Genomic DNA, 10,190 nt, shown 5'->3' with positions numbered 1-10,190 from the left:
GGCAAGGAATGTACAAATGTGCTTTACACAATTGATGTGTGTATGGATTGTGATAAGAGTTGTATGAGCCCCTAATAAAATGATTAAAAAAAGAGAGAAGAAGAAATACATAAGTGTATTTAGAATGTCATAAATGTTCTTAGAAATGTGAAAAACAAAAAGAAAAAAAGCCTCCAGATTCCTTACGCTTCTGATCTACATATCGGTCTGAGTGGCTGAAAAAGGAGGAAAAGTAAAGTGGAAGTGGACTTGGACTCTTCAGAGACAGACGAGTTCATTTCAAACATAAGGAGGGAAAAACGTTTTACTACATCAGACTCTGTCCCTTGAACCAAACCATACCATTGAAAACTACCATCTGCCGGCCTCGGTCCAGATTCCGAGGCTTCCTTGTGGCCACACCCTCCAATTTCCACTATAACCTGAACTTCCTATCCACCACTCTCCCATAAACGGCTTAAAAAATATCATTAAAAAGAAGTTTTACAAGTATGTACAATATGGGGATATCTACTCTACAATACTGCCTTCCGTCATATTAACCCAAACCACCTTAAAACCAAACTCAGTGCCACGAGGTCAGTAGAACCCTGGGGGCTTCTGAGACTTTACTCCTCACGGGAGTAGAACGCCTCCTTTCTCCCACCACAAGAACAATCAACAATAACATACAGACACATAGTCCCAGTCCAACTTTGTGCATGTTGAAACTTACCTCAATCTGGCCATGTTCTTTGAAGGAGAGTTTGATGTAGGAATTCTTACTGCTCTGGAACGGGCCAGGTTCTCTGTTAGGTGGCGCTGGGTGAAGATGAACCACTATTTTGGCACTAAACAAAGAACAGGTGTGGTGGATTGAATTGCCTTTAGAAAGTAAAACACATCAATTCTGGTTGCATAACTTTTAGTGTATTTCAGATCACTTTTCATATTCATGTAGAAACAAAGACCATGTAATGAGCAACCTTTTACAAAGTAACTCAGGGTGAGCAAAGGAACGGACCAATGAACGGATGACAGCAGGACCACCGGCCCTTTCAAGGAGATCTCCATTCCAAATGTCCTATGAGCCCAAAGAGTTCCCATTACGGGCTCTTTGAATTAAACACAAATGCGGTTTTAGAGAATAAGTTCAATGTGAATTTGCTAACTTTGGGACGGTACATAATTGGAGTTTTCCATCATCCCCTGAGTTTCCAAGAGGGTTTATAATATCTGCCAAAGCACACTACCTTATTCATTTGAAAACAAAATGTGAAAACTTATCTGTGTAAAGCTGGCTGGCTGACGTATTAAAACTCCATCCAAAACTAACATTCTACAGTCATTTGTTGAAACGTGCCACTCAATCAACAGCATGCTCTGGCAAGATACCCAAAAGCAAAACCAATTCTCAAAATTGTTTTTACTACAGGACCACAAACTGCCATTATCTCTCTGACCACCACTATCATCTATTGCTATGAAAAATACCACTATGTTTGTCTGCCTTTATAAATCGGTTTTCCTTCCTTTCCATCCCTCTGTTGGGTTTTTTTTTTTTTTTTTGGTCATCCTGTTCAATAAAAGATCTTTCAAAATGCAAAACATTCATGCAGCCAAAATATCTTGGATGACTAATTGAGAGCTTTTTCTTTTTGATCACATTTACATACACCTTTCACTCAATTTTAATTTTCTTTGTTTGGGCTCATATAAACTCAAACGCTCTGCCATTGAGTCCACATCCGCTTCGTGGCAACCTTCTAGGCCAGAGCAGGACTGGCCATGCGGTTTCCGAGGCCATAATTCTTGATAAGAGAGGCTGGAGGTTTTGAAGTGCTGACCTTGTGGTTAATAGCCCAATGTGAAACCACTACGCCACCACGGCTCCTCAGGCTTAGATATCCGCCTGAATATCTGTCAAATGGAAACACCACGTCGTGGCCCTTTCTCAATATAATGAGTGCTTTGGCTAATGAACTGGGGCCAGCCCCGGATGACCGCTTCAGCTGTACTTCTGGGGAGTGAACACTACTAAGTAAGGGGAACACATAAACTGGCCCAGCAGTCAGAGGGCTTTTCGAAATAGACCATTAAGCACCAAAACTATGACAGTTTAGGGTGAGGAAGCCTGATGAGAAGCATCCATCAACATTCTGTAAAACGAAAACAGCCAAGCCCTACTATCAGATTCTGCCAAAGGAAAGCTAATGAGAAGCTAAAAGATTATGAAGCAAAATAAACCTAAAAATCCCCAAGGAATCATAAAATAAAAACCATGCTGTTTTTGCATGTACCATATATTCTCATGTATAAACCTAGTTTTCAGCACATTTTTTCCCCAAATACTTTTATTGGGGGCTCTTACCTCTCTTATCACAATCCACACATTCCTCCAGTGTGTCATGCACATTTGTACATATGCCGCCATCATCATTTTCAAAGCATTTTCTTCCCACTTGAGCCCGATATCGGCTCCCTATTTCTTCCCCCTCCTTCCCCCGTCCACCCTACCTCATGAACCCTTGGAAAGTTATAGATTATTATTTTCATCTCTTACATCGTCCCCTGTCACCCTTACCCACTTTTCCGTTATTTGTCCCCTTGGGAGGAGCTTCTAGTTGATCCTTGTGATCGATTTCCCCTTTCTCCCCCCACCCTCCCTGAATCTTCCTGGTATCTCTACTCTCATTGTTGGCTCTGAGGGGTTTACCTATCCTGGATTCCCTGTGTTGTGGGCTCTTATCTGTAGCAGTGTGCATGTTATGGTCTAAGATAGAATTCAGGTCATGAGAGTGGGGTGAAGGAAGCACCAAAGAACTAGAGGAAAGTATGTTTCATCGGTCCTTTACTGCACCCTGACTGGCTCATCTCTTCCCTGTGACCCCTCTGTGAGGGGATGTCCAATTGTCGACAGATGGGCATTGGTTCTCCACCATGTGCCCCCCCTTCATTCACACTGGGTATGATTTTGTTCTGGATCCCATCGACACCTCATGATCACACAGGTTGGTGTAATTCTTCCATGTGGGCTTGGTTGCTTCTGAGCCAGATGGCCATTTGTTTATCTTCAAGCCTTTAAGACCCCAGATGCTCTATCTTTTGATAGCCAGGCACCATCAACTTTCTTCACCACATTTGCTTATGCAACCATTTTGTCTTCAGCAATCATGTCAGGGAAGGTAAGCATCAGGGAATGCCGGGTTGTTAGAACAAAGTGTTCTTGTGTTGAGGGAGTACTTGAGTTGAGGCCCAATGTCCCATCTGCAACCTTAATTCTTGACATATAGATATGAGTACATAGCTCTATTCCTCTCTTGTTAATATATATATTTACATATGTACATGTTTGTATTTTGGCCTCTATAAATGTCCTTTGCCTCCTAGTTCTTTTCTCTATTTCCTTTTACTTTCCTCTTTTCACACCATCATGTTCAGCCTTCATTCAGGTTTAGTAATTCCTCACTGCTACATTGCCTTGATTGAGCCCCACGAGGCATCCTACAACCTTCCTTCCATTGATTTTAGTTCATTTGTTGTTTCCTTGTCCCTGAGTTGGTTTCCCACGCCCCCCTTCCTTTCTTCCACCTCCCCTTCTCCGTATCACACCCCCCCCCCCAATCACTGGTCCCATTCTTTTCAACTCCAAATTATTTATCCTGCCTATCTTATCTAGATAGACATGCAGATACATTAATAAGTGCAAAAACCAGGCAAAGCCAAATAAAACAACGAAGGAAGTCAAAACCCACAAATCAATAACAACACAAAACAAAATAACAATAACAGAAAGCCACTGACAAATGGAAAAGCCTGTAAACAGTTCAAGGTCTGTTGGCCTTCACGAGTGTTTTCCAGTCGAGTCTGATGGGCTGCCACACTGTCTCCCAAGTCTATTTTTGTTATTCCCTGGGGATTTCATCACTCTGTTCTCCCTGCTGTTCTGCTTCAGCATATTTTTTATGCAGTTTTTGTGGTAAAATTAGTTGCCTCGGCTGATATTCAGGTTGGCTTATACTTGAGTATATAGGTACCCATTTACTGGGTCATTCAATTACTATATGTAATCAAATTTATCATCCACCAAATGAAAGATGTATCATTAGCTTAGATTATAAAGTGACCAATACATATACACATATGCACACACACCTTAGAACAGCGGTTTACAACCTGTGGGTCGAGACCCCTTTGAGGATCGAACGACAATTTCACAGGGGCCGCCCAATTCATAACAGTAGCAACATGACAGTTATGAAGTAGCAACGAAAATAATTTTATGGCTGAGGGTCACCACCACATGAGGAACTGTATTAAAGGGTCACGGCATTAGGAAGGTTGAGAACCATTGCCTTGGAACCTACAGGGTAGCAGATCTAGATTTACCCTAAGTAAAGCTTTTGTCTCTGAATCTAGAGAAATGGAGCCCTGGTGGCGTAGTGGGTTGCTAACAGACGGGTCAGCAGTTCGAAACCATGAGCCACCCTGAAGAAGAACAAGGAGGTTTTCTACTCCCATAGAGAGCTACAGTCTCGGAAATGCACAGAAGCAGTTTTACCCTGCCCTGTAGGGTCACATGGGCTCGATGGCAGTGAGCGCTGAGCTTCGGTTTCTGGATCATGCCTGTATTGCTGTGCCTGCACCCCACCCCCACCCCCTGGGGGGGTATCGCCCACTTTGGGAAACAATGAGAGAAATCGTACCTTTTCCCAATTCCCGCTGCCTGTTCTTCGATGAACACAATTTGAGAAAGAGGAATGGCCATGCAGCATTCCTAGGAAGAAATCAATAAAGATCAAGATTCATCAGACATGCTGGTTCTGGATAGTTTGAAGTCCACAAGGTACTTAATGAAAATATTTAAAATGTCCTTTTGTTCCTTAAATAAACTTACAGAAAAACTAAAAAAAGCAATAGTCCGAGGGAAAACAAACACCTTTGCTGGGAGCAAAGGCATCTGTAACTACCGTATGTATTTGTGTATAAGCCGCATTTTCCAGCACATTTTTAACGCAGTTTTTGTGGTAAAATTTGGTGCCTCAGCTGATATTCAGGTCGGCTTATACTTGAATATATACGGTGCTTTGTTTCTGTAGTATGTACACGTTTCACTTTAGTTTTACTGTGGTAACATATGAAGGGGTACCCAAAGAAAATCAGAATTTTTTTACAAAGCTATTGTATTTAATTATTTTTACAAAACAACCTTATCATTTTCAAAGTACTCTCCATCACACTTAATACATTTGTCAAATCTGCAATTCCATTCTTGGAAACATTGTTTAAACTCATCTGTTTGGATGACTGACAGCACTTCCCTCGTGGTTTCCTTCACCTCTTCTACTTAAACCAATCGCTGTCCTTCCATGTTCCTCTTCATTCACGGAAACAAAAAGCAGTTGCACGGTCAGATGAGTAGAGGTGCATGGGGCAAGAGAGGGTGCTGTTTTTTGCCAAAACTGATGCACGGAGATGGCTGCATAAGCAGGTGCATTGTGGTGGCAAAACCAGTCCCCCATCTGCCACAAATCAGGCCTTTTTTGTTGCAGTTACACAATTTTTTCAGAGGCTCTAAATAGAAAGCTTGATTAACAGTTTGACCTGTTGGAATGAACTCCAAAGGCACCATGCCCCTCCCATCAAAAAAACAAATGAGCCTCATCTTGATCTTTGATTTCACTTGATGAGCTTCTTTGGGGTGGCGATAGCGTTTTCCACTGGATTGATTGATGTTTGCTTTGGGGTGGTAAGAATAACACCATGCCTCATCACCAGTAATGACCTTGGGGAAAATATCTGGGTCGCTTCTTACCTGTTCTTTCAAAGCACGGCATGTTTCACTTGATGCTCTTTTTGATGGTCAATCAGAACTCAAGGCACAAATTTCGAAGCAACCCTTCTCATTCCCAAATCTTCTGTTAAAATTCACTGAATCAAGTACCAAGACAGTCCAGATAACTTCCCCATCTTTTCAATGGTCTGTCATCAGTCTTCGAGCACAAGTGCACAAGTTTGGCAACATTTTCATCCCTTTGGAAAGTTGACAGACGTCCAGAATGAGGTTTGTCATCAATGGACATTTCACCTTTTTTGAAATGAGAAGCCCACTCATACTTTTGAGTTTTTCCCATAGCGCTGTCGTTGTAAGCTGTGTTCAACATCACAGCAGTTTCTGCAGCACTTTTTCTTGGCAGGAAACAAAATTTCACAGATGCACACTATTCTCTTAAATCAGTCATCACAAAAAACAAGGTTTGAGGCAAAACTGCTTTTACCAAAAAAATTCACTGTGACCAGAGAGAACCTTCCCAGGCGACGCCACTGGGTGCACTAACTCAGAGCTAGTAGCTGGATGCTGGCCTAGCGGGAAAAATGCGTACTATGAAAGCTCCGCCGATCGGCACTTTTCTGTTTTATTTTGGGTACCCCCTCATATATACAACAACAAAAATTGGCATGTTAACCCTTTTAAAGTGTACAATTGTATGACATTAATTACACTCACCATATGAAGTGCAACATCACCATTATCCATTTCTAAGTCTTTCAGCACCTTACATAGTAACTTATTGTCCCCTTCAGCAACAACTCCCATTTCCTCTCGCTCTCTGGCCCTGGTTACACCTTCTGTCTCCTGCATTTACTTTTTCTAGGTATCTCCTAGGAGCCTGGCGATATAGTGGGTTACATACTGGACTCCTACCCTCAAAGTCCGCAGTTAGAAACCACCAGCCAGCCGCTGAGCTCAAGAGAAAGACGAGGCTTTCTACTCTCGTAAAGAGTTGCAGCCTCCAAAACCCACCGGGGTAGTTCTACCCTCTATTGGAGCGTTATGAGTTGGAATTCACCCAATAGCAGTGAATTTTGGAGTTTTGGGGTGATTTATCTCCCACAATATTAGTCCTTTTGTGTCTGGCTTACTTCACTTGACATGATGTTTTCGAGGTTTATCTACGTCATAGCACGGGTCAGAGCTTCCTCTCACTGTTTGAGTACTCCTCTCACAGAGTATTCCTCTCACCATTCCTCTAGTACTATTTGAGTACTATTCCATCGTGCCACATCCTACCATTCTTTGGGGAAGATACCTGAGTGGAATCACTGACTCAAGTGGAATTCAATGGCCGAATTTTTTTTTTAATGATTAAATACTTTTATTGGTGGCTCTTACATCTCTTAACACAATCCATGCATTCATCCAGTGTGTCAAGCACATTTGTACATATGCTGCCATCATCATTTTCAAAGCATTTTCTTTCTACTTGAGCCCTTGATATCAGCTCCTCATTTCCCCCTCCCTCCCTCGTACACTCTCCTTAATGAGCCCTTGATAAGTTATAGATTATTATTATTTTCATATCTTACATTGTCCTCTGACACCATTCACCCACTTTTCTGTTGTTCCCCCCTGGGAGGGGGTTATATGTTGATCCTTGTGATCGATTCCCTCTTTTTCCCCCGACCTTCCGCTTATCCTCCCGGATCTCTTCTCCTTGTTGGCCCTGAGGGGGTTATCTATCCTGGATTCCCTGTGTTTCGGGCTCTTATCTGTAGCAGTGTGCATGCTCTGGTCTAATCCAATTTTTAAGGTAGAATTGAGGTCATGATAGTGGGGAGAAGGAAGCATTAAAGAACAGGGGAGAGTTGTATGTTTCATCAGTGCTAAACTGCACCCTGACTGGCTCATCTCTTCCTTGTGACCTTTCTGTGAGGGGATGTCCAATTGTCTACAGATGGGCTTTGTATCTCCACTCCACGCCTACCCCCCACCCCCGCCCCATTCACATTGGTATGATTTTTTTCTAGGTCTTGGATGCCTGATAGCTGATCCCATCGACACTTCATGATCGCACAGGCTGGTATGCTTCTTCATGTGGGCTTTGTTGCTTCTCAGCTAGATGGCCACTTGTTTCTCTTCAAGCCATGGCCAAATTTTTAAAAAGCTGCCAAACTATTCAGCCAAGCAGCTGTACATTGCCATCAACAAAGCCCAGTGAGGTCAGTTTCTCCCCTTCTCACCACTACTTTCTCTTTTACATTTTTCTGATAATAGACATCCCTAGTGAGTATGAATGGAAGGGTACTTTTTAAAAATAATATTTGGAAAAAATTTATATGTAATATTTACTTCCATGGAAAACAACAACTCAACAGATAAATCAAACTCAGTTTAAGGAGTGTATTAAATGGGAAATTTTTCTTATTTGTCGTTTTCTGTATTTCACTTCTAAACACATGCAACATTTAACCAAAAATACTGAAATCTTGTGGAGGGAGGTCAGATGCACAGGCATCCCCCGCCTGAGGGCAATCAGTTGCTAAACTGCAGTGGGCCCTGCTCCCTGCCTCTGGGGACAATGGACAGGCTCCTGTAGGTGGAGTTTTCACCCTACTGATAATGGTTCTATGGAGACCCAGAGACCACCCCCCTGGACCACCCCGATTACTGTGTAACCTATAGTGTAACCCCTTCCTGTGACGTATGTCTCTACCTGTAATTGGTGGGTTGGCATGTTCCCCAAAGGTATATAGGCATGGGTCAGCAATTCCAAGCTCTCTGATCTCTCTGACCTCTCTCTCTGGCTCCCCTCTCTACCCCTCTCCTCTCCCGTCCTCTCTCCCTGTTCCCTTGCCCTCCTTCCCTTCCCCCTCTCTCCACGTGGACCACCGAGCTGGGCTGAGGTGAGCTATGCTACCATGTAATGTGTCTGTTTGCATCATTGTAATATCTCTCATGCTCTCGATGACTTTAATATAATACTTATATATCTCAACCGTACAATTGTGCATTACTGAACCCGTTAGTAGTATTAGCAGTGGGGGCTGGCCCCTCACCCCTCCTCGTCATTTAATTTAATACTACAAAATCTAACTGCCATCCAGTGAGATTTCATAGTAACTCATAGTGACCCTATAGGACAGGGTAAAACTGAAATTCTGAAAATGAACATATATTTTATCCAGTTATAGTTTTGCCAAAAGTAAAGCAAGCAAACAAATCTCAGTGGTTTAAAACCTACAGCAGATGCAAAGAGCTGACTTACATGGTTTTTCTGATCTCTCCAAATCAGTCGGTGTGTACTAAGAAGGAGGGTCCCAGCATCAACTTTTACCTAGAAAGATAAGAACATGACAAAATATTAGCAGCGAGTCACTGTTGTCCAAATGTCCTTGTGACTTGTACTATTCTGAGTAAATCATATGGATAAACATTTTAAAATTAAGTTGATCAAAGATTAAAACAAAGCAATATTATACATTTCACATGTACATTTTTTTAAAAAGCAAAGAAAAGCTCAATGCCCTCGAGTTAATTCCAACTCTCAGCACCCCTGTAAAGGGTTTCTGAGACAGACAGCCCCATCTTTCTCTAGCAGAGCAGTGGTAGTTTTAAACCCCCAACCTCGCAGTTAGCAGTTCAATACTTACTGGACAGTACCTTATACATACATATACGTGTGTATTATATACATATGTGTGCATGTCTTAGCTATAGTTTTGATTGTTAAGAACTAAATGTAAATAACCTAGATGTGTAACAATAACCAAAAACAAACCATCTTACTGCCATCAAGTCAATTCCAACTCAAAGCAACCCTATAGCACAGAGTAGAAATGCCCTGTGGGTTTCCAAGACTATACACTTTTACAAGAGTAGAAAGCCTCATTATTCTCCCACACGGTGGCTGGTGATTTTGAACTGCTGACCTTGCAGTTAGCAGCCCAACACATAACCACTACACCAACAGGGCTCCTCAGGTCCCTAGTGAAGGATATAACAATACAAAAAACAAACCACTGCGATGGATTCAATTCCAACTCATAAAGAACTTTGTTGGACAGACAATGGACTCACACGCATTCATGAAAAAGAATAATTACAGACTGGGTATTAATGTACATACTGCATTTCATAAAATATAACTGTCAGATTACCTTAAAATTCAGGTAAGTTGTTAAGACTGTGGAAACAATGTATTTTCAATCAAAATATGATATTGTTAGTAGATTAAAGGAAAAAACGCCAGGCTCAGAACAAGATGCATAGTATGTTGATAATTGTGTTAGTCTAGGTACATTGGATAAACAAATACACGGAAACTCATATGTATAACAGAGAGTTCTATATAAAGGGTAACTGCACATCAAGAAAACATCCCAACCCAGTGCTGCCCAAGTCCACAAGTCCAACATTAGCCCATATGTCC

General features: G+C 41.9%; 1 protein-coding gene across 1 annotated transcript in view; it reads right to left on the bottom strand.

Annotated features, from left to right (window-relative positions):
• VPS36 (vacuolar protein sorting 36 homolog) overlaps window positions 1-9,091 on the bottom strand; it is a 30,545-nt gene extending 21,454 nt beyond the window's left edge. Inside the window, exons 1-3 of the mRNA XM_013006880.2 lie at window positions 9,027-9,091; window positions 4,686-4,756; window positions 716-830 (exon numbers count right to left, since the gene is read on the bottom strand). Coding sequence (XP_012862334.1) covers window positions 716-830; window positions 4,686-4,747 — 177 coding nt within the window. The 5' untranslated portion in view covers window positions 4,748-4,756; window positions 9,027-9,091. The remainder of the gene's footprint in view (window positions 1-715; window positions 831-4,685; window positions 4,757-9,026) is intronic.
• Window positions 9,092-10,190: the final 1,099 nt, after the last annotated feature.

Source organism: Echinops telfairi, unplaced genomic scaffold (assembly GCF_000313985.2).
Source record: "Echinops telfairi isolate 266 unplaced genomic scaffold, ASM31398v2 ScPeMD7_11;HRSCAF=52, whole genome shotgun sequence".
NCBI lineage: Eukaryota > Metazoa > Chordata > Mammalia > Afrosoricida > Tenrecidae > Echinops > Echinops telfairi.
This window is presented reverse-complemented; position numbering and strand designations above follow the sequence as displayed.